The sequence below is a fragment of the Tiliqua scincoides genome, chromosome 1 (genome assembly GCF_035046505.1).
Source record: "Tiliqua scincoides isolate rTilSci1 chromosome 1, rTilSci1.hap2, whole genome shotgun sequence".
Taxonomy (NCBI): Eukaryota; Metazoa; Chordata; class Lepidosauria; order Squamata; family Scincidae; genus Tiliqua; species Tiliqua scincoides.
The window spans coordinates 54,647,031-54,672,211 of record NC_089821.1 but is presented as its reverse complement, the minus strand read 5'-3'; the positions used below and the strand labels follow the sequence as shown (position 1 = coordinate 54,672,211).

At 43.0% G+C, this 25,181-nt stretch overlaps 1 protein-coding gene across 2 annotated transcripts in view; it reads left to right on the top strand.

Moving 5' to 3' along the window:
* KCNQ1 (potassium voltage-gated channel subfamily Q member 1) overlaps positions 1–25,181 on the top strand; it is a 386,395-nt gene that overhangs the window by 254,062 nt on the left and 107,152 nt on the right. For both annotated transcript variants that reach the window (XM_066609964.1, XM_066609959.1), the window contains 4 exons: positions 10,103–10,178; positions 20,798–20,892; positions 21,569–21,615; positions 24,054–24,115. In XM_066609964.1, the coding sequence (XP_066466061.1) occupies positions 10,103–10,178; positions 20,798–20,892; positions 21,569–21,615; positions 24,054–24,115 (280 nt within the window). The remainder of the gene's footprint in view (positions 1–10,102; positions 10,179–20,797; positions 20,893–21,568; positions 21,616–24,053; positions 24,116–25,181) is intronic.

Below are 25,181 nucleotides of genomic sequence, written 5' to 3'. Positions count from 1 at the left end.
GGAGGCAGCCTATTCCCCTCCTGGCTTGTCTTCCCACACTCATCTTCTTCCCTGGCACAGAATAGGAAAGCAGTTGGTATTGAGACTGGTGAGGGCTGCTGTTTGTTCCAGGCATCTTCCCTCACTTCCATGCCCTTGCACCAGTGAAGATAAGCAGTGAAGAGAAGAAAGTAGTTGGGGCTTAAGTGTAAAGAGTAATATGTGAATCAAGCATCTGAACTGGCTCACGGCCCAATCCTATCCAATTTTCCAGTTCCAGTGCAGCCATGCCAGTGGGGCATGCACTGCATCCTGTGCTGGAGAGGCAGTCACAGAGGCCTCCTTAAGTTATGGGAACACTTGTTCCCTCACCTTAGGGCTGCATTGCAGCTGCACCAGTGCTGGAAAGTTGGATAGATTGGGCCCTCAGTCAGTCCAGCTTTTAAAATGGAACAAGGGTTTAGCAAAAGTGTTTCAGAATGCTAAATCTAAGCCTTTTCTGGCATTCTGGTACTCAGTGGGGGTAGAGAGAGTCTTTTCTCCATGCATTCTCCACATGTGCCCTTTTGATTCCCAAATTTAGTTGTGTTTCAGAGGTCTGAGGAGATTGTCTTAATCTTATCAAACCCATGGTTATTCCCAACCAGAAGGGATTGCAACTCATTCCTTGAAAGATTTGCTACTTCTCCAGTTCATAGGGCTTGCCTTTGGAGTCATTATGCAGGGGAGCAGCCTGGCAATTCTACATTCACTAGTCATCATTGCATCAATTAATTTGTCTCCTTTGTTGCAGCCTTTGGTTGACATGTCATGCAAAGGTTGTCCTAGGGGATGAGAATATAATCGGGATGAACTCCTTTTCTGCATGCCAGAAGCAAACTGCCCCACCCTGGAAGCCTTGGAGAAAGGAACATTTGAACTTACTATAAATTTCCATTCTCAGGGTTGCAGGGTGGGGCAGTCTTCCCAACCACATTTTTTTTAAGAAAGGAAAATAGAAGAACCTGGCAGTCAGACACAGAAGCATGAGCTAGTGAACTCTGGTTTGTTTGTTTTTCAATGACAGCTTTTCAACATCAGACTTACATCACAATTGTATAGATGTTTACTTGGGAGTAAATTGCATTATATTCAATGGGACTTCCTGTCATGTAAGCTTGCAGCCTTAGTTGAGTCCAATGGAGCTTTATTCTGTCTCTCTTTAATTTTCTTATAGCTGTACATAAGAAGTACAGAAGTGTGCTTGTACTACTGGATTTTTTTCCCTTGTGTTTTTATTATCATCTGTTACTTGTGAGAGCTAGGTATTTTCTTCTGGGCTCTAGTCAAAACACAACTCTAGATTTTCAGAGGAGCCCCTAGGCACTGCTTCAAGTGAAGTGTCACCTCCCAAGCTCCTGACATGTGGCCTACGAGGTCCCACCTGGGATATTACACCTGCCATTGGACTCCAGTACAGTTATTATTTTCACCATGATGCATTTTCAGTTTTAGTCTGCTGCTTTTTACACCCAGAAGAGAATTATACCTAGTCAAAAATAATAGGGAATGACACAGTAAGGCATTTTCTAATTAAAAATTAGGAAGAATACAGCTTGCGCTAGGTAGTGGCATCTTATCGTTACACTATTCATGTTCTGTCACTCTATAACCAGCTGCAAAAGTAGTTTTATACACACCTTGAGAATCTCAGATGACAGGATGATTCTCAAATATATATTTTAGAGTGTGCAAAATAACTGGAATATTCTGAGCACACAGTGGGGCAAACCTTGCCACGAAGCAACCTGAAACAGTCACATGGAGAGGCACCCCTGGAAGGTATGCAAACAAACAAGCCCCTAGTCTGTCCATCCTCCACCCTTTCTAGCCTGCCACTCCACTGGGGACTGTAATCCTTTTCCAGCTTGCTGAAAGCAAGACGGAAGAGGAGCGCAGCAATGACAGCATCCTTCTCCCTCCAGCACTTCGGCCAGAGATGCAAATCATTTCTCTGCCCCCCTGGAGCTTACAAAGTACCAGGTAGGCAGGGAGGAGCAATCTGAAACACCCCATTTCCTTCCCTACCAGAGCGAAGCAGGCTCCTCCACACCACTTCTGTTTGTAATGAACAGGAGCTCACATGCTTCACCTGTTCACTTCAAACAGAAGCACCATAGAAGAGGGAGATAGGCTGTGCACAAAACTCTGGTAGGGAAAAGGAAAAGAGTGGCTCTCTCTTCATCCTTCCTAGCTACAGTTGACATCCACTTGCCCATCTGTTTATTGGAGCAAAATGCGGAGCGTCGCTCCTCCATGCTGCGTCCCACCACATGCTTCTCATGTTCTTTTCAAACAGAAACCTTGCAGAGAAGAGGCTGCACATGAAGCTTTGGTAAAAGGAAGTGGGGTGGGGGTGCCTATGAGCGCTGTCTACCTCTCCAAGTACTTGCTTGCTGGCCTGCCCACCTGCCCTCCTTTTCATCCATAAAGCACTGCAATGGTGGCAAATTTGCGCGGGGGGGGGGGGCAAATTTCAGGCAGCACATGGATACGGGCTGCCACTGGCACATAGATCAGCAATTTTCAACCACTGTGCCATGGCACACTGGTGTGCCACGGCACACTGGTGTGCCACGGATGGTCCACAGGTGTGCTGCGGGTCTTTGGGGAAGGTCATTTATTAGTAGGGCTATTGGGGGCTTTGAGCCCCCTAGCACCAGCATGGTGCAACTTGTCAATGTTCAAAAAAACTGATGGTGCACCTTGACAATTTTAGCGCCTTGTCAGTGTGCCATGAGATGAAAAAGGTTGAAAATTGCTGACATACTCGTAGGTTAATATGGTGATACTATCTGCTTCTGTCTCAGGATGAAAGATAACTTGGCATGCTTGCAGCAGGTTCTGATATAATTCATCTACTTTTTAGTTTATGTTTACTTTAAGTGCTCCAAAAATATATGTCCATTATTTTTAAAATGTAGTTTTTATGCTCTAGAGGTAGTTATTCTGTGCAGCATTATGTGGAACATAAAGAAAAATTAAACCATTAGAAATAATAACACCCCAAAACACATGGGGCAAGAACAGAAGCATCAGCAAAGAAACAACCAAATTCTTTTGCATTTCTCCTTGCTGCAAAATGAATGTCTGCATTACAGAAGAGGGTTGGCTTTTTTTTAAAAAAGGTATCCTGTATGAAACCTGGTTATAAAGTAATTCAGCTTTGTGACATGAGGAATATTTCTCATTGGTACCTGCTCACCTACAACCAATCCAGTGTAGCAGAGAACTAAAGAAAAGCAGTAAAAAGAAATGCAAGTAAAATAGTTCAAAAAGGGGGGAAAACTATGTGCTAAAATCATTTGCAACTGTTTCTTCCTCACAGTTAGTACAGTTTGCTCTCTCTTTGCCCAGAAACACTATAGCACTCTTGGGGAAACGAAAGATTATGTCCAACCTGCGCTGCAAACTGGCAAGGCATAGCTATTTATATGCCAGGGCCACATTTTTTAGTCTCATGTTAGTATTCATTACTTCAGATTCTGAAAGAGAACAGAGCTATACTGTATATGTAATCAAGATTAATTATCTAAAAAATACTTGTAGGAGAAAAGCTTGAATTCAAACTCATGGACCATCTTGAGAACTCTGAATGGAATTTGTTATGGTGCTCCTTCACACAAATGTGAATTAAAATTGTTTGTCTCTTTCCTTTTGTTTTGCACACATTTTTGGAAAGCTTCCAACACCTACCTGGCTGGAATGTGAACCACAGGTTCATTTTTGCAAAGGAGTGCTGTTCTTTCTGGGAGTTAGGGAATCATGCAGGCCAGTCTTGTGATAACATTCAGTCTTTGCTCAACAATGGGAGGGAGAACTCATGGAGATAATGTGGCAGACCCAGAACAGTTATTGAGCTTCACCCCACTTGCCCTTGAAACTTTTCTTAGCCTGTTTACTACCCTACAAGAATTACAGGGTCAGGCTCTCCCACAGCACTTACTGTGTTGAGTATTGCCACCCTGCATTTCTGGCCTTTGCTGAAAAAATCAGAGGGCAGTTTCCCCCAGCAGAAGTACTTAGCAGTCATTGCCCCTCCCCCTAGCACATGCACAGCAGCAGCAATGGCTGCTGCTTCCCCATTGGAGAGATTGAGGTTGTCTTCTAGTACCAGAGCAAGGCAAGAAAATTGTGCCCTTGTCAGGGGCTCTGGAATTGATGTTTACCCAAGATAAAGTACTATCTCAAGTTTTCTTTCATAATTTTTTTTAGTAAGAGCCAAATTTCATGCCACATACAACCTATAGCCTAACAAGAGGAAAGGTGTTCCAAAGAGAGGGACATGATTGGAACACAGAAGCAAAAGGCAGGAAGTGGGTACTTAAGCCTTTTTCTGTCTGCTGTTTCCTTCCTCCCAATCATGCCTCCCAGGAAGCCTCTCGTTCCTTTGAGGTGGCCCCCCAAAGACCTGTTGTATTGTGCCACATGCTCGTTTGGCCCAGAGTTTGTCAAAATCTGTGTTTGATTCTCTCTGTCTTTAAATCTATTGTGATGAAGGGGCCAGCATTGAAAAGCCAAGATAAAAACTCAGTGAAATAGGATGGGAGACTTAAAGACAATAAACAAGCTGTCTTTGGGTCATCCATAGTGCTAGAGAAATTATCTCTAATGTGTTGGCATTAGTTCTCCTGTTGCCTGATAAAGCTTATGTTGAGAGCATGCTGCTATTAAGAGCCTTTTCCCCTCCTCCCTTCACTGAAGTATGGGCTGACATTCAAAACCAGAGGCCTGCTTTTACCAGGTATTTCTTTATAAAAGAGATCCTAATCTTAACAAGATAAACTGCTTAAATAAAAGTTGGTGAAAGAGCAGCCTGAATAGCAGATTATACTCAGACTATTGTAAAATACTCTGCATTAGGACAATTCTGTATTTGTGTCATAAGGGAAATAAATAAAAACTGCTGTAGGTTGTAGACATTTTCAGAGATGCACTGACCTTGGGTTTACTTTCAATCCTCTCTCTCTCTCTCTCTCTCTCTCTCTCTCTCTCTCTCTCTCTCTCTATGTATGTATGTATGTATGTATGTAAAAAGATAGTCATTTTGTTTTGTTTCATAAATTTGGAGGGAAAGCATAGATGCAGTTTGTTCTTCATTTGTTTTGAACACATAAATATGAGCCACTGTGCTGTCTGTTTCCTATTATTTGTTCTGATTTATGGAGAAAGGCTATTCTTTGCAAGATGAAATCCGATAGTGTTTCTCAGCCATTGCAGAACAAGGTTCTAGAACAGACCAGCTTTCTAGAGGTTATAGTGCTGAATCAAAGGTCTGTACAAACATACCATTGAAAGAGAGGCATAGATGGTTTTGAGGCTCTATAGCCAATTTAATTTGTCCAGTTCTGCTGGACTTCAACATGGTGGATCTTGAATGAAGAAAAATTACCTTTAGAGAGTGCCTGTTAGCTGGTAGCTGACATCATTGCCTTACTCCAACACCCAATGCAGCTTTAGAACTCTCTTTCAAAAGTTTTTACAGGTTCTACCCTGTATCCACAGGGGACCTGTTCTGGGGGGAGGGAATGGCACGGACACGGAAACCACAGGTAAAAGGGAACCCTATGAGTACAATGCTTCACATCCCCTGTGCCTCCCCCCCCCCACCCATTACCTTCCATTTTATTTTTTAACAAACAGGCATGTTTCTTGCTTTCCAGATGCTATGAGAGCGAAGTGACAAAGAGGCAGGCAGCCTGCACGTGAGGTGGGGCACAGTCAGTACATTAACAGGAAGCAACAATTTTGCATTTGTATTAGTTGGAGAGGACCACAAGTACAGTTTTATTAAGTAGTGTAAGTTGGCTCTCTGTAAGTTGGATGTTACAGAAAGTGTAACAACAACAATCTGTAAGTTGGATGTTCTTAAGCAGGGGACCACCTGTGTTGTATTGAAATATCAGACTAACAGCCCAATCCTATCTAAGTCCCTGCATGTCGATGCGGAGGCTACCATTGTATCTTCAGGGGGATTTTTGACTGCTGGAGGTCTCCTTGGGATAAGGAGATAAGCCCCTTGCCCCAGGTTAAGCCCCAGCAACCAACACAAGTCAGTGTTGAACCAAGAAGACAGATCAGGCCTTGTCGGGATTTGTCATGAGCTGCTGCTGATCCTGCTCCCCTCTGGGGCCTGATTCATCTTCCTCTGCCTCATCTCCACCTCGTTTCTCCCACGTCATTCCTCTTGGGCCTTTCCACCCCTTTTCAACCTCCTCCCCACCTCTCTCCAACCCCCTGCACGGGCTTACTTTCTCCAATGAGTCTTAATGGATCCACTGGTGCATGGGAGGCCACTCCCCCTTGTAACCAGTTGTCCCACTGCATACCTCAACAGAGACTGCTTTGTAACTGCAATAAGTTACACTAGTTATGCCGGCAGAGGAGGGGGATAAGATTGGGCCACAAATCCCCCTTTCCACACTGCCAGTTTAAGCCAACCCTTGTGATAAACCAGAGAAGTATATATATTTTGTAAAATATTTTCAAGACTTGAAAACTTTGATTTTGGACCTGAATTGTCCTTATTATAGCATTTTAATTGCCAGCAGCTATCAACTACTTTTTATGTTAAAACAGTCTCATAGGTAGTATTGTTAGTCTCTCACAACAAACAAAAAGTAGAAGTTCTAGTCCCTAGAAAGAAGTTTACTTTCATGAACATCTGAAACCTGATTTCCAAGTTCTAACAAAGGATATGAAAAAGAAAGTAATGCAGCATCCGTAGTGTTCTATAGTCTGTTTACTCTGATTTCAGTCCTCCTGTAGTGTAGTCACTCATTTCCTGTCACATAATATCTGAAGTTGCAATTTAATCTACTTCAGCCCATCACATGTAAAACACAGCTCAGTAATGAGAGGCTCCATCATGAATACCTTTCTGGAATGACAGAATGTGTGAAAAGATTAGACTAACCTTGGACTACAGCAAATTCTATACCAAAATTCTCAAGAGACCAAATGCTGAAAGATTTCATTCGGCTTAAATGTATTAGTAAAATGGCTTCATGTGGGTGTTCCGGATCTCTTCCACCAGATACTGTTTCAAGGGAGATTTTTCACTGCCTGCACAAAAAACATATGCCAGATCCATTGCAACATGTATTATTGAAATATATATGCACCAGAATATTTGTAAATATTGTAAGTAAATAATAAAGCACATGCAATCATATTAAATATTTAGTAGAGGAAAACCTAATGCACAGTATCAACTAATAAAATTAACCTAAGACAAACGCCTGAAGAATAAAAATGCTTTAATAGTTTTTCTAAAAACCATAAATGCTGAGTTTAGCTGGCCTCTCTTAAGAGTGTCTTAAGGCAACACCATGGAAAATGCTCTGTTGTGTATTCTAGCCAGTCTTGCCACAGATAAAGAAGGAAGTGGGGAGGTAGATACAAGAATCACCATTTTCCAGAGTACCTGTTTGGTACCCAAGTTGTTTCAGGCTTTAAAGATCAAATCCAGCACCTTGAATTGCTTCTGAATGTGAATCAAGAACCAAAAGGTCAACAATCAACTCCTTGGCCTATGCTCTCATTTATTTTGGCATGTGAAATCCAGAGAACTGAAAAAAGTTATGTTTGTAACTCCAGCAAGTGTATTATGATGCTCATCATGCATATCAGTTTGCATGCATTTTGTAAATATACATTAATTTTGTTCTTCATCTCTGTTCATACTATTAAGGCCTGGGATCTGTTTGTGGTTGCCCAGTGCCAGGGCAAATAGGCACAGTCAAGGTTAGAGGCAGGGCATAGTCAGTGCCAAGGTTTCAATTCCAGTTGGGCAATGTGTGGTATGGTGAGACATGGCACCAGAAATCTGCTGCCAATGTCACTTATAGTGACATGTTCCTCAGACTGATAAGACAGGGTTAGGAATCTTAGGAAAGAATCCCTTGGACATTATAGTGCTGACAACTTGTACAAAAATTGAAAGGCTTTGAAATGTGACATATTTACAGATGTTTTTATATGGAAAAATAAACTAAATTAAACCAAAAACACTAAAGTGAAGTGAAAATTTAGAGAATGTGCTCTGCAAGATTAGCACATACCATTTAGACAATAATCCTGATGTATCAAAGGCAGGAAATTCAAACTTTAAGCTAAGGGTAGACTTGATATTCGGAATTTCCTGCCTTTGTCATGGTAGGTGAGACAAGTTCATTTTATAAAATCAAAATGGAAAGTATAAGAAATTGACGATTTACCAGTAGATTATTATAACTTTTTTCCAAAGCACATTCCTGTAGAATTGTTGTTAATGTTGGGGGGGGGGTGTGTATTTAATTTAATGAATCCTTTCTCTATATTATGGAACAATTCAAATCATGTCAAATTATGGAACAGGTCTATTTGGAAAATCTTGAGGTCACATTTCCATTACTATTATCTTCTATAGCCTATTGCTATAGTGCTAAATTATCCACCATGCATGCATGGTGCAAGTGCACTGGAAAAGCACATTATTCGGGTCACCGTGAGTATTTCCCATGCATGTTGTGTCAGGGGGCTCAAAGTGGTTGCAGTTTCCTGAGGGAAATTTAGGTATATCAGTCTGTTACATTTTTGAATAAGCTATCTATAGCTCTTATCTTCCTAACTTTGCTTTGAACTCTCTGTGGAAAATGATAACAGTTTTAGGCAGCAACTGAAATCTTCTCACATGCATCCATTATATTCATTTAACTTTCATGTATTTAAGCTGGTGTGCGTATAAATACTTACCAGCTCAATGCTTGTGTTAAGTAAATGCATTTATGACTGCAACTGACATTGTAGCTTTGTCTTTGGAACAATACTGCATCTTTTCCAGTTTTGTCAGGATTTGTTTCTAACAGATTAGATTAGGGACAATAAAGTGTTTACAAGTTTATATGAAAAGCTGGCTGGAGTGCTGTTTAATATGAGAATATCTTCCCATCACTTCCAACAGTCCCATCCACTGCATTTCAAATGAACACAATCACCTACACTCTTCTCTTTCACCAACATTAAATTGGCTTTTGCAAAACTATTAATTATTGCCTTGAATGACAAGAAAAGTCTTGCTTGGCACACATCCAGCCAAATTCATACTGGGTCCCTTCACAAAGACAATTCCTTTTTGTCTAAATGAATATGATAGACATTTTTTAAAAAATTATGATTTCATATAATGTGCTAAACATTTCACTTGATGGCTGGGCAGATAGGGGGTGAGCGATGTTGATGCTGTCCTTAAACCACATACCCTCGATTTGTTCTCATAGAAATCCCACTGTGTTTAGTGGTAATGGCTCTTCATAGCATTCTTCTTCTGTTCTTCTCTACAAAAAATAATTGTGCAACAGCCTTTCTCAAAGTACTCTTATTATCTGCCTGTTATCATATTTATTTTTTTAAAAATACTCTTCTTAAGTATTTGGCATGGTAACCTTAGTTTTCTGACATACTCAAATTCCAATTAAATCACTGTGACCTTTTTGTGAATTTGCTTTTTGGTGCTGATATGCTTCATTGTGATTACATAAGTAACTGCTATATTGCATTTTTGTTTCATTTGTGGTCAATTGGGAGCAGTACATGTCTTTAGAAAATAATGAGTGGAAGGAAACTGTTTAGAAGTTGGGACTGAACTTGCACACACACACCCCTCCATTCTCAGTTTTTACAGGGTTTTTTTCCTTCATATGAAATCCAAAAGTGCTTGTTTTCTAGAATCTTGTGTGCCAGCAAGCACAGAAATTGGAAACCTGTATCTTTCACCGTGAATGACTGTGACTTTTGAGGGAAAGAGGGTGGGAGAGATAACTTAAGGGATTCATTTGACACAGGGTAGGTTTCATACACTCCTCCTTGCTTAATGCTGAGAAAGACATTAAGTCCTAGCACAAATTGGAGAGATAAAACTTGGGATTTTAGTAGCTTTGTCCTTTGTCACAGTAATAGTAGTATGTTGTGCCCACAGGAAGAATTGTTGCCCCTTCTATAAACATTCACTTGTCACAAAGCACTTACTGAGGGTCATTATCATTATTATCTGGACAGAGATGCTCTTTTCCACCTGACTTGCCCCTTCTCATTTTTCCCACAGTTTGCGAGAACATCACCGTGCTGCTATTAAGGTGATACGTCGAATGCAGTATTTTGTGGCAAAGAAGAAATTTCAGGTGAGTTGATGAACAGAGAGCGACTTTTTCTAAATAAACCCTTTTATTCTTCTGGCTTATTGTTTCATTTATGGACTTAAGAAGGGGAAGACTGAGGCAATGCATTTTAGTAGTGGTGAGTTACACCCACTATTCTCTTCCTTCTTGAATGGGGTAGTTGTTTAGCAGCAGGTTAGTCAACTGTGGTTGCACTGGGAACAGGCTAAAGCCCCTGAAATGCAGCACGAATTAAAATGTTATTTTCTGCTAATGGACTTGACCTTTCACCTTTTGTTATCTCTGTCTCCTTTGCAATGCAAACATTCTCATATGTCTTCATTAATTCTAAGCTGTATATTATTGTCAGGCTGACTCAGTGGGCCTAGAGATTAGAATACTACCTTAGCCTTGTTTCTGTCTCATCCTTGCTGAGGTCCTGATAAGGCTGAGATCGAAATTTACTGGCACACTGGAAGGTTTCTGCCAGCTCTCTCAGCCATTCTCACGCATACCCCGGCACAAGCATGCGCACACACAGAAGAAAGGCAAATTCATCACTCCAGCCACCAAAGGATTATCTGGTTCACTAGTATCTTGTTGGAGTATTGTCCTGCATATTCCATAGTATGGAATCCATACATAACCTTTTTTTTTTTTCTCTCCAAACGAACCTTCACTAATCCCTTTGCCCAGACACTGGAATGAAGTGTCACTGATTTTCTTTCTTAAAAAAAAAAAACCAAATCTATAATGTTTTCAGTCTCTTCCAGTCATTGGGATGAGCAAGGAACTATGCAGAGCATGGAAGCCCTGCCCAAGCACTGGAAATCTGATTTAGCTATCTTTCACTGTGAGAGCATTTTTCAGCAAAGTAGCATATATGACTGTGCTGCCCCTTATATATTTATGTTCTAAGAGGATTTTTGTTTTTAAAAAGTTGAGTTTGGAAATATTTTGAACTTATATGTCACATTTTTATACCTGGGAAATGAGCTAAAAATTTTGAATCAGATTTCATGAAGGTGAAAATACATTAAGGGAGCAGTCCTAACCAACTTTCCAGCACTGGCATAGCTGTGACAGTGGGGCATGTGCTGCATCCTGCAGTTGGGGGGCAGTCACGGTGGCCTCCTCAAGGTAAGGGAATTTTTGTTCCCTTACCATGGAGCTGCATTGCCCTTATGTCAGTGCTGGAAAGTGGGCTAGGACTGTACCCTATGTTAAAGGGTATTTGTTTGAACTAAAAGCTCATGGAGTCAAATTCCAGTATACATTTAAGTGTGTCTTGCTGCCTCTTTAAGTATTGCAGATACATGCCTATAAGTCGATATCACAGATAAGTCGAGGGCAGGTTTTGAGGCAAGAATCATAGAATTTTCTATGACCCTCGGATAATTCAGGGTCATAAACTTGGAGGGGGGATATCTGATTATAGTTTTGTCTGATTTTACCCTAGGCCAGATCCTGAAAAATAACCTACCAGTAATTGTTACCTAAGAACTGACAGTCTCTAATTTATTAAAAATATAGTAAAAGATCATAAGATTCATTTTTATTCATAAACTTTTAAATTCTGGTCTTCACCATCTTTTTGTAAACACTATCAAAGAGTAACTGCACTGTAAACAACATACTAATAGAACAGTGGTTCCCAACCTGGGTTTCATGTAGCCCCAGGGGCACTCAACAAGACCTTTAAAGAGAATGGAATAATGGCAGTGCTCCAGAATGCCTTGCAGGGCCAGCAAGGCAGGAAGGGAGGTAGCTAGTTGACTGTGAAAGCCCCACCAATAGCTAATTTTTGGCGATCAATTCATGTATGAACCAGTGATTGAAGACCAGCACAGGAAAAAACCTAAAACATAAAAAAAAATGATCTATCACTCAGAATTTCTCAGGACATTTCTGGTGCAAAACAGTGCAAAGGCAGAGTCTTCTGCTCTTAAGCCAGAGGCTCTACATATAACATACAACTTAGAACACAACTGGGAGTGTGCAATTCAATTCACAGCAAAGACAAGCAACAGCAAATGGCTGTGACCAAGTGCAGCTGCACAAAGCTGAAACCCTATTTACTCAGAAGTAGACCCATTGCTTTCCCTGGGTGTTATTCCTAAGTAATGGTGCTCTGAATTGTAGTTTGTGGGACATTTGATGGGAGTGTTTCCACTTTCAGAGAAGGTGCATCCTGCAGCTGCAACAAGCCCACCCTCACCTGGTCTGAGGGCTGTTTCCTCCTCTTGATTTACAGCAGGATCAAGGCTGTCAGGGGGGTTTCACTCTTAAAGAAGTGGGGTGATTCTGGGGAGCCAGTTCAACTCTGCTCTCTGTCTTGGAGGGATGTGCAAATGGAAACTGCTGTCTGCTGCTCTAATCAGTTTCCTGGTCAGTTTCCCTGATCGCATGGCTTGTAAATAAGGGGCAGAGAAAGAGGGACAGTGGGGAAGGGAGAAGAGAAGGGGGCACAGCGGGCAAGGAGAAGGGGGAGAAAGTACAACAGAGTGAAGGCTGGTGGAGGGAAGAGAGGGGCTAGGGCTGAAGGGCAGAGAGAAGCAGGCAGTGCAGGAGTGGGGGCGAGAGGGAGGGAGGGAGGGAGGCTGTGTGGGAGGCTCCCCTCTCTCTTGCTAGGAAGAAGCAGATGCAGAGCTGTAGACTCTGCATGAAGAAGCAGCCCTCCCGTTTCTCTCCCCATCTTCAAGCTACGATCTTTTCCTGGGAGTAAGCCCCATTGATGACACGCGTGGGACACGCTCCAGGCTCCTGCTCCCCTTTCCTGTCCTTTCGAAGACTAGCAGGGGCAGAGGAGGAGGAAGTCAGAGCCAAGGAGACCAGGCTCGGGAAGCCTGAGCAGGCAGGACTGCAATGCCCAGGAGCAGCAAGGAGGAGGGAGGGAGCAGCAGGCGAGCCGAGCAGCTCCCCGCTTGAGGTGGGAAGGAGGGAGCGGCAGGTGAGCTGAGCAGCTCTGTCAGGCTCCCCGCGCGTGGGGGAGCGGGTGGCGCATCGCCCTCCCCAGCAGCACCACAGCTGCTCCGCAGTGTGCCTGAAACTGCCCTGACCCCTAGTAGCCCCACAGATAAGGCAAAGGGTAGATTCAGGAGCGATCTGTTGGGACAAATTTATCACCCTATAGGCGAGTATCTACGGTAGTTTGTTTTTTAGTGAAAAAGCTAACATTGCGGGTCTGCAGTGTGTTATTTTTTTATTCATACTTAACTATATGGAGATCTCATCAACACATTCTCTTTTGGCAGTTCTGCTCCTGACAATCACAGCCATATGCATCACAAAGCTGTAAAAATGTTCAAATGCCCTGCCCATATTGATCTGCCACATCAACTGATAAATACATGTACCAATATGCTATCTCCCTGGGGATCTGTGGTGTTGGTTCGGTTACTTTTCATGTACAGTGCCAGCACCAGGTTACTGTGGGCCAGGGGTGCTCACACTTTTTTGGCTCGAGAGCTACTTTGAAACCCAGCAAGGCCCGGAGATCTACCAGAGTTTTTTTTTAAATGTTCGCGCCATCATAACATATAACATTTATGTGTACAATGTATGTTGGTGTACCTTGAGCCCCACTGAGTATAACAGGACTTACTCCTGAGTAGACATGCCTAGGATTAGGCTGTGAGGCTGCAATCCTAGCCACACTTACCTGGGAGTAAGCCCCATTGAGTACAATGGGCCTTACTCCCGGCATTTCCTCCCAGAGGCACCTGAAGGGGGGGGGTCAGCACTCCGCGATCTACTCATTTTGCCTCGCGATCTACCGGTAGATCGCGATCCACCTATTGAGCACCCCTGCTGTGGGCCCTTCGGCAAACTCAGCCCATCCACTTACATCATGGTTGTTTGGGTACTGGGGCTTCAGGTAAGTTCCTCAATGAGTGTGGGCCTTAAACCATTGCCTCACTTGGGCCGCATTGGATCATGTGATCCAGCAGTGTCCAGCAACTGCAGCATCATTTCAGGTTTCAGTTTCAGGAGCAGTGATTCATAGCAAGAGCCAAAGGTCTTCTCTTGGATATGTTTTTTTAAAAGAGTGTATTCTGAGAGTGATGCATATGGTTACTTCATAACGTACCTAATATACTGATGAAGAATAATCAGATACAGTCTTAAACACAGTGGAGAACGAGGGAACTGGTTTTAGCCATGGTGTTGAGCCCCATCAGCAACCATGCTGAAAGGAGAATGTTTGAGTTGGCTGTAAGGTTCACCTGAAATTAGGTTCACATGGAATCCATGAGATTTACAATGGCTGTAAAAGTGGAAATTGATGGAAACATTCTGAACCTTTGCATTGGTTGTAGTGAGCGCAAACAGAAGGGGGGAAATGAAGCTCTTTCATGGGCTCTGCTGTCATCCCTATTCATCCCATTCCATATTTGCAGTGGAGAAAGGTCAGCAGTCAGTGCTGGGTGAGAGCTTGTGTAATGTTCAGGCACTGGGTTCAGATCTGAATACCAGAATATAGCAGGGTAACCAGATGTCATAACTGAAAAAGAGGACAAGGCACCCCAAAATGTGACACATCCCAAAAAATGTAGGACATGACTAAGTAAAAGCTAAAAACACTTGTATATTGATTTCATGTGATTAAATACTAATCATTAAATTTTTAACTATGTTACATATAATTTATTGATTACAAGAAGGTTATGCACTGCCTGCGGGGGCATGGTCACAGGGAAAAGGAAGACATTTAAGTTCTTTTCTAGGACATGAGGCTAAAAAGGAGGCCATATCCTGGAAAAAGAGGACATCTGGTCATCCTGGAATTTAGCTAATGAAATAGGAAAGTTGCTTTGCCTAAGGCAGGGGTGTCCAAAGTTTTTGGCAGGATGGCCACATCATCTCTCTGACACTGTGTCGGGGGCCGGGGAAAAAAGAATTAATTTACATTTAAAATTTGAATAAATTCACATGAGTTTACATAAATGAATATATATATTAAAGATGAAGTTATATGAATGAATGAAGATCTTGCAATAGCTAAAGGCCTATAAAAGGTCTTGCGCAAAGCAAGGCTGGCCTGTTTTTTGCTGCTGCTGCTCCATCACAGATGTGAAACAGCAAGCAGTGGAGGAAACCCTCATCCCACAGCTCACACAAGAGGTCAAACAGTCGCCCTCACGCTGAGAGCAGTTGTGTCAGGCCAGTGCGGGCTCCAACAAATCTCTGGAGGGCCAGAGGCTCATTGGAGACTGGGGGCTCCCTGAGGGCCACATTTAGAGTCCTTTAGGGCCGGGGTTTGGGCACCCCTGGCCTAAGGCAATGGTTCTCACACATTCAGTACCAGGACCCACTTTTTAGAATAAGAATCTGTCAGGAACCACCGGAAGTGATGTCATGACTGGAAGTGACATAATCAAGCAGGAATATTTTTAACAATCCTAGGCTGCAATCGGACCCACACTTACCCATTAGTAAATCCCATTGACTATCATTGTTAAAAGAATATACATAATAGCTTGTTAAAAGTACAGGTCTGTAACATATCCCCAAATGCAGTCACATACCATGGTAGCATCAAGTCTAATATATTAAAAATAAAATATTGAAATGAATGGGGACCCACCTGAAATTGGCCCACAACCCACCTAGTGGGCCCTGACCCACAGTTTGAGAAACACTGGCCTAAGGCATATAGTTGAGCCAATCCCAAATCTTCTAAACACCACATGGCACCTAGGGCAACAACTCTGATATTTACACTGGTCCTGTAGTGTTTTGGCTTGTACTGTAAAACAGTTATTGGTGGTCAGTTGGGTCACAACTGTTGGGGGAATGGATGGTTCAAAATGAATATGGTTCTTTCCTCATACTGTGTTCAGCTCAGGCGTAATGAAAATATGAAAGTGGAATCCTTGCATAGAGTAGGTCTGGCCCAAGCCAATAAGTTACTCAGGTAGCTCCCTGGGGTAACAGTATTCCTGAGGGAGGCTTCATCCTAATCAAAAACATGCTTGGAGGAGAACAGAATTTGTGTCCTGCTCCTTAAGACAACATTGTCTGAGGGGAAAGGGAACCTATGCCTCCCCCTTTCCTGATTGTAGCCTCTTCTCTTGCATTCCACATAAGTGGATGTGAAAGTTCCTTCCGCTCAGTTCATTCACTTGCCTAGAACAGGCCACAGAGGTTGCCAACAAAAAATTCTTGAAACACAAGCCCGCTCAACTGGTATACAACAAGATAGGTAGGGAGAACAAATTACTGAGGACAGCAAAATAGCCAGCCCTGGACTCTTATATAGAGTTTCTTAATTTTTGTTGTGATATTATTATTATTAAGAATATTTATGATATGGGAGCTCAGCGGCATAGCTGGAGGGGGGTGGAGCAGCCAGTCCAGCAGGGAGGCTCGGTGGGGTGGGCAAGCAGCCCCTCCCTTCGGAGCCATTCTCGGCAGGGGGAGCAAAACGGAGCCGTATGGCTCCGTTTTGCTCCCCGTGCCGGGAATGGCTCCAAAGGGAGGGGCCGCTTGCCTGCCCCGCTGCCTACCTGAGTGCTCTGCCTCCCTCCAGCTATGCCACTGTGGGAGCTGTCTCTGTGTGGTTAGATCCTATGCCAGCAAGAGCCAAATTTTATTTCCAGCTTTTTAATGAAGCATCTTTGTAAAAGGTATTTTTCTGTTAATGAATCCATTATTCCATACATTATTCCATACATTCCATACATTATTTCATACATTATTCCAGTGGACCTCAACAAGTGGGAAACCCTGGCCTCTGAGCGGCCCGCTTGGAGGCAGGCTGTGCAACATGGCCTTTCCCAGTTTGAAGAGACACTTGGCCAACAGTCTGAGGCTAAGAGGCAAAGAAGGAAGGCCCATAGCCAGGGAGACAGGCCAGGGACAGACTGCACTTGCTCCCAGTGTGGAAGGGATTGTCACTCCAGAATCGGCCTTTTCAGCCACACTAGACGCTGTTCCAGAACCACCTTTCAGGGCGCGATACCATAGTCTTTCGAGACTGAAGGTTGCCAACTAACTATTCCATACAAAGCTTATCTCGCGTCAGCATACTACTGACTACCGTACTTAAAACGAGTAATAAAAGCTGCTGTACATGGTGAACAAAGCTAAAGCTATAGTTTGGGGTCCCGTGATGACAAGGGTAACTGACATGTCTGTTGTGGCTTGCAGTGATGTCACCAGACGACCTTGATGTATTTATAGCTTTGAATTTCAAAGTGTTACCGCAAACTGTGCTGTGCTTTATACGTAATTCAGTTACCTTACTATCAATCAGGAATTGTGTATGTAATTTTCTATAATCACTTCAGAGGGCTTTCTGGCAAACAAAGTAGTTCAAAGTTCTTTATACTTCAAAGGATGTTGCACACACTTGAACTTGGCTATTGTTTGGTTATACTTTTCAGAATTTCCTGTAGCTTAAACTTTCCTCCCTTCTTTCCCATCTTGGGGGGAAACACAGTGTGAGCTGCGATACACTCAACCAAATGGAGAATAGCTGCACGCAGCAGCTGTGCACTTATTTAGTGCCTGCCACGCTCCATTGTGCCTTCTACAAAACACGTTTCCTGCTTGTTATGCGGAAAATTTTAATTCATTTAAAATTATTATTACCATCGGTCATGCTCCCAGTTAGAAAAGGGTGCAAAATAAAACTATGTTCTATGCAACGTCACACAGTTCATGTACACTCCTATTTTATCATGTATCATGAAGTGGTTAAGCGTACTGGACTTGATTAACAGCGTGATCCTAGGGCTCTTTTGCTGTTGTTATGTGTGTACTGCTGGCTCTAAGTGTCACACACATGCCATAAAGCACTTTCACGGCACTGGGGGTGGTGGGAGCACTGGTGCTAGACCAGCACCATGCAGCTAGCCAGCCAGCAGCACTCTTCCAACACCAGCCAGCAGTGAGGATTTTCGGAGCAGGAGGGGAGGAAGGGAGTGGATGGAATGGGGCAGTGGAAGGGAAGGATCAGGTCCGTGAGGGAGCTGGAGACAGTAGCAGGGTCTGCTACCAAATCCTGAGCCATCTCTTGAGCCAGGCAACCTGACATGGGTTTCCTTAGCTCTGCACCTGCTCAAACACAAGTGCAAAGGCAAGAAAACCCATTGGCACCAAAGCGGTGTTACCCAAGTTAAGGGAGCAAATGCTCCCTTACCCCACAGAGACCGTCATGGAAGCCTCGGCCCTCACAGGATGCAGTCGCCATTTTGGCACCGCTGCTTCTCTGGGCATTGCTGGGTTCAGGACTGGGCTGTAAAGCTAGTAATAGCATATTTATTTATTTATTTTTTTAATCTTCTCTAAAATTTCTTTATCACCCTAATTTTCATGATGGATACATTCAAGCCAAGTTATGTATGTTTGCACATCCTTTAAGTAAATAAATACAAAAGTAAATATATATGTATAGTAAATATAAAGAATAACTATATTAAATAAATAAAAGAATTAAGGGTTTGCTTTTAAATTTTTCGTTGAACACAATGAGACTAAAAGATGCATAACTGCCTGAGTCACAACCAAGGTTTCCAAAATGTATTGACTATATTTGTTTTTATTGTAATGCATGTGGCATATTTTTGGGTATCATAGTAACATTGACTGATTTTTATAGATATTATATTCATATGATAACCACATCAGCTGGGCTCACACAAGGCTCTGGGGTGGGCGGGGAGGAGTCGGAAGGAGGCATTCCAGGGTGGGCGGTGGGCGGCCCCAGGGGTGGTTGGGTGGGAAGCAGGAGGCGGGGCTGGGGCCCAGCTGTTATGCCAGATCCCAACCCCTGTTCCCCGGGGACTTCGGAGTGGTTTCAAGCCGCTCCGCTCCCTTCAGACTTGTGCCACCTCAGGAGGTGGCGCAAGTCTGAGGAGACCCACAGGGGCCAGGGTTGCTTACCTGGAGGTAAGGAGAAGAGCTTCCCCTTACTTCTGACTGAGCCACTTTGAGTGTCATCCTGTGCTGGGTACAGCGCAAGCCTCTTGGCTTGCCTGTTCCAGCACAGGGTAGGATTGCACCCTTAGGTGCATTGCCAACACTTAAATTCAACCTTGTGAACACAGGAGAGTCCCAGCCTCTCAGAAGCATATATTTTGCTAGCTTCTAGTACAAGAAACTTCAAGGTGGTACATTTTAATATGTTTCAGTAATTTTATGAGGTGTTTTACATACATTGGTCTCTATTTTTTCCTCCCTGATCTTTGTACTTAATTTATGGTTACTAAAGCACTTCAGTTTAAATGCAGAAGAGGGAAATCCTTATAACTTTTATATAATCATTAAAGTGTTTTTAGGACATAATTAAAACAATCTTTTCCAACCATATATAGCATAGCAAAACATACAATAGCATGGCAGGTGGTACAAATCTATCGGTATAAATGTCAGTTCACAACATCTTGTCATGCATTAGAATGACCAAAAACAGAATCCAGATGGGGATCGTACAGTTAAGAGCAGACTGAATTCTAAATGGCTAATGTCACACACTCTTTTGCTTATAAGTGACAAAAAAGTGAGAAAATGTTGCTGTAGACACTTATAGAAGTAATCCCCTAAGGTCTATTTAATGGGGGGGGGGGGTGGAGAAAGCAAGGACAGCACAGCCTGGAATGCTGCCAGATGCCTTGGGTCCACTGCTGCCACATCTGCTACAAAAAATAAAAAGTCCCCTACATTGTTCCTGGTGTGGTTTCTTCAAATGCAGAAATGCAGGACTTCCGGTTTGATTTATAGCTCCTTCATTCCTGTGGTCCCTGTAAATCAAGCCAAAAATCCTGCCCTTCTGTTTTTGAAGAAACCATGCCAAGAGCAATGCAAAGAGGCAGATGATCCTCTTTCCACTCACTTTAGTGGCTGGAAAATGGATCAGTGCAAATCGCATCTGCAGGGAGCTAGAAGGAGGTGGGAGTGGCAGGGTGAAAAATTCTGCCTTCCCACCTGAAGATTCCACCCCGAATTGTCTGCCTTCCCACTGTCTTCCCACCCATCAGTGCTGTCTGCCACTCATGCAACCCGCATAAGCTAGCCTCAAGGACAGACTGCTCCTCTCCCTCTGTGTGTGTGTGTGTGTGTGTGAGTGTGAGAGAGAGAGCGAGAGAGAGCGAGAGCGCTCAGAAGTCTCAGGGAGGTTGTTCTTTAAAGCTATGGAGGCGGTGGGGTGGAAGGCAAGAAGACTGAGAAGTTGTTGGTCCAGATGTGTTGTCTCTAACAAACTTACAGAGCAGATATTCTTTTTCCTTTCCTTTCATTTTTTGGAGGGAAGGTGGCATGGGGTTACACTTGGGCTCTGTCTTCCTCCTCCACCTGTGTTGCTTGAGGAGAGGTGGAGAAAGGTGTGTGAACTTACAGTTGATCTACAACAGACTTGTAAATCAGACTTGTTTCCCTGTCCTGCCAGGCTCTTGGAGATTGGGCACCGGGTCAGCAAAAGAAGGATTAGGTCAGAATGAGGGTGCAGCAGTTGCCACTTCCCTATGCTTGCATCTTCATCTTTCTCTATTTTTTTTTTAAAAAGAAAGGATGCATGCCTCTCTCTCTGCCTGCTTAAGTAGAATATGCATGGAATTTTGTGGTCACACATGCACAGTCCATTTAAAAGTAATCCTATGCATTATCTTTAACAAGTGTTTTATTCTTTTCCATTTTTACAGCAAGCTAGAAAGCCTTACGATGTGCGTGATGTTATAGAACAGTACTCTCAGGGTCATCTCAACTTAATGGTGCGAATAAAAGAGCTTCAAAGAAGGTATGGTGCAGAATTCAACTGCCAAAACTGATGAGTAATTTTAGAAAGGGCAGCTATATGCTGGGGACACGAGGTCTTTGGCCACTTCATATTTTACTATGGGCCAGACAATCTATGTAACGGAGTCATTCTCCATTTCTCTGATGCTTCAAATGTTGGATCTGTAACTTGCGCAGAACAAAAACAGCAAAGGAAGCAGATAATGACCCAAACAGGGAGTTGCTCCATGATGCAGTTCCCAGGATGTGGCTTGTTTACTGGTTCAAAATTTGCTGAGAAAGCAAGGAATGGCCAGTAATGGAATTTTCCCAAATGAAGCAAAAGGCAAGATTTCTCTTTAGCCCTCCCACTATGAGGAAGGAGGTTGTTCTGAAAAAGAAAAAAAAAATCAATGTTTGGTCTTTTCCCTAAGGCCACCAGCCCAATTCAGATTGCCCCTTGACTGGCAGGGCCATGCTCTCATGACATGCACCTAGAACCCCATGCTTGTGTATGCACAACAATGTATCAGGTGACAGCAAATAGCCCGCCCCCCCATTAGTATTAATTAAGGGCAATATTAAAATGTGAAATTTATATGCAGTGGATGGGGAAGCAAACATTGTTCTTATTTAATTTATCTGTTTGCAAAAACGTTTTTTCTCCTTTTATTGATACGCTTCTTCTTCCTCAACAGATTGGACCAGTCTATAGGGAAGCCATCGCTGTTTATTTCTGTCTCAGGTAAGTTTGCATCTGTGAAAGGTTACAAGACATGGAGCACATGTGTGCTCTCTAAGTAATTGGAAGGCTAGGTAACACACAGCCCAATCCACTGCTGGGATTATGCTGATGGATCTTGTGACCTGTCAGTGCAGGTTTCATTCAGACAGTGCAAAAGCTGTGTCATTGTCATGCACCTCAGAGCCATAGGTCAAATGGTCAGAGGCCCTGCATGTGTACCAGAGGTTCCTGGACACACTGCTGGAGAAAGTAAGGTGGCAGTGAGGGTGGAGATTGGGGTAAGGACCAGGCCAAACCAGGAGGGGGAGGGGGAGGATCTTGGCAGCAGCAGTGTATAACCAAGGTCCTATCCTCCTGTTCCTACCTCAAATGTATTGGAGGCCATGCATCGTGTATTGGAGGCCCAAGCATCTGGTCACCCACATCTACTCTATCAGTAAATCCAAGCACCTATTTAGGACTTCTGTGAGAGAACATATCCCCACTCCCAAACAAGTGAGTTGACATCCATACCCGGCTGCTGTGCATTGTGGGTTTCAGTACCACGGTCTGTTTCTATTGACCCATAACATGTGGCTGTGGTGGTGAAGCATGGATTGGATGTTCATTCCAAATGTGCATCTGAATGTGCACCCAACTGACTGGGAGCAAGGAAGCTTCAGTTTGGCTCTCTTGGCAACATGGGTGTGTTCTTTCTTTCCCCAATGTTAATGAAATATGTGTCTCTTTTGTCACTTAACCATAGAAATATTGACTAAATGAGAACTAGATAACAGAATTTGATTACACATTCTTTTCTAGGCCAAAGGGATTATTCTCCCTCCTCTGTTTAAAAAAAAAAACCACAAAAACCTGCAGTTATGCATAAAGATTTTATGTACTCAGTAATAAATGCAACACTACATGAAAGTAACTTTTCAGATAATTAAACCACGCAATAGTGTTGCAGAATAGAGTCTGAACTGCCTACTGAAATACAAAGTATGTAGAAGAAAAGAGAAATTATTCCATCACAAAAGACACTGGAATAAATAAAGGATGAATATATACATTTTCATACACCAAGGAATCTTTCCTGTGTCTGCATATATGGATGTTATCCAGTGAGTGAGTATTGGAAATACTCTGGGAGATTCCTGTCTACTTAGCCACTGAGTGGCTTGTCCTCACCATCTTTGCCTTCCATAGTCAACAATAAAACCAGATAGGTATACTTCTCTTACCAGGTAGGTATACTTCCAGATAGGTATACAAAGAGAGTCTGGTCCAACAAGAAGCTAACGGAACATACCAAGATTCAGGTCTACAGAGCTTGCATCTTGAGTACACTTCTGTACTGCAGCAAGTCATGGACTCTTTGCTCACAACAGGAGAAGAAGCTGAACGCTTTCCACATGCGCTGCCTCCGACGCATCTTCGGTATCACCTGGCAGGACAAAGTTCCAAACAACACAGTCCTGGAACAAGCTGGAATCCCCAGTGTGTATACAGTGCTGAAACAGAGACGCCTGTGTTGGCTTGGTCATGTCGTGAGAATGGGCAATGGTCGGAGCCCAAAGGATCTCCTCTATGGAGAACTTGTGTAGGGAAAGCACCCTGCGGGTAGACCACAGCTGCGCTACAAGGATATCTGCAAAAGGGATCTGAAAGGAATGAACCTCAACAGATCGGAAACCCTGGCCTCTGAGTGTTCTGCTTGGAGGCAGGCTGTGCAGCATGGCCTTTCCCAGTTTGAAGAGACACTTTGCCAACAGACTGAGGCAAAGAACCAAAGAAGAAAGGCCCATAACCAGGGAGACAGACCAGGGACACACTATACTTGCTCCCAGTGTGGAAGGGATTGTCACTCCCGAATCGGCCTTTTCAACCACACTAGACGCTGTACCAGAACCACCATTCAGAGCGCAATGCCATAGTCTTTCGAGACTGAAGGTTGCCAACAACATACTTCTCTTATACAGAAATTGGTATCCACTATTCTTATATTCTTTCATGATGACCCATGGAATTCAGGTTTATCATGAGCTCCACATTTTATTTATCAGAAACATAATTTGCAAATTGATGATCACCTGCCAGCACATGAAAGTATCTCAGATTGTGTGCTACCAGCTTCTGCTGTGGTGCAACTTTTTTAGTTAAATTTTTCTTAAATTTCATTGACTTTTAGTAAATTGAATTTCATTTAATTCTTCTGATTTGAAGCATAATATGAAGCCAGAATGCATTCTGTGCTTGAGACCATAAAAGGCAAGGCTTGAGCCTGTATTATTAAAGGAATTAAAAAGCTGCTCTTATCTAATAAAATTACCCATCTGTCAACAGCGTTCAATTAAGTAGCTCTAATAGGCTAGTAGTCAAATGATTTAATCATGTGATTTAATTCTATACTATTGTTAACACTTGATATTCATCTAAAAATGTTCTTTTCTGTGCAGAAAAAAACAAAGACCGAGGGACTAATACAGTTGGTGCCCGGCTGAACAGAGTTGAAGACAAGGTAGGCTGAAATTAGGCTGTTGGTAAACAAGGATTGTGTCTTTCTAACAAAACAAAGACACAGTCAGTCACTCTCTCTCACTCTCACTCTCTCTCACTCACTCTTCAATATACAAAGTCACTGTATTAACAAGCTTGATCACAAGTGAAGATACTTGAAAATGTAATGCACCTGTCTGTATATGAGAATATGAGTAAGGTTGACATGCTCAAAAACAACAACAACGTTGTTTTGTGTGGGGGGAAAAGATTTGAAATAAACACAACTTATTTTCAGTGATAGAATAACAGAACTTATTAGTAAAAGAGAAATGGTAGATGTCGTCTGCAGTGTTTCATGTTACCTGCACGTGGTACAAATCTAATATTAATTATAGCTAGTCAGCTGTAGTGACTTTCTCATATGCTGAAAGAAAATTGTATCTTGCTGTAGACTTTGTTTGTAACCCCAGCTTTCTCACTATAAACTGTTGATTTGACTATAACAACACGAGGTTAATATTGATCAGAATTCTGCATTTGGTTGTTGGCTTGCAAGACAAGGGTGCAGTCCGAAGTGGCAAGATCCAAGCAAAAGTGAGCAGTTAAGAGCTCAGGAGCCAGCGGCAGGGGTACAATCAGGGCTGGGCCATGAGTCACAATCCAAAGAGACAGTCAGGTGAAGCACAGATAAAGCAAGAATAGTCAGCTATGGCTACTTTTAACAATGAGTTGCATGCAGCTTGAGGCTTTTTAGAGTGTGATTGAACTGCTTTGGCCATGGGTTCAACCTGATCATATTCAGGATGGTTGAGTGCTCTTGATCCATATAGCTTACAGCCCAGTCCTAGCTAAACACCCCCCCCCCCCCCACACACACACACAGATGCAGATGCACCGCCGGAGTATGTGCTGCATCCTATGGGATGGGGCAGACACAGAGGTCTCTTCCAGGTAAGGTAACTTTTGTTCCCTTGCCCCAGGGTAAGCCTCTGCTGCCCCAATGGTTCTATTCATACCTGCGCCAACAATTTTGCTGGCACAAGTCCATGCAGACTCAAGTGGGGAAAGAATATTGGGACCTGCCG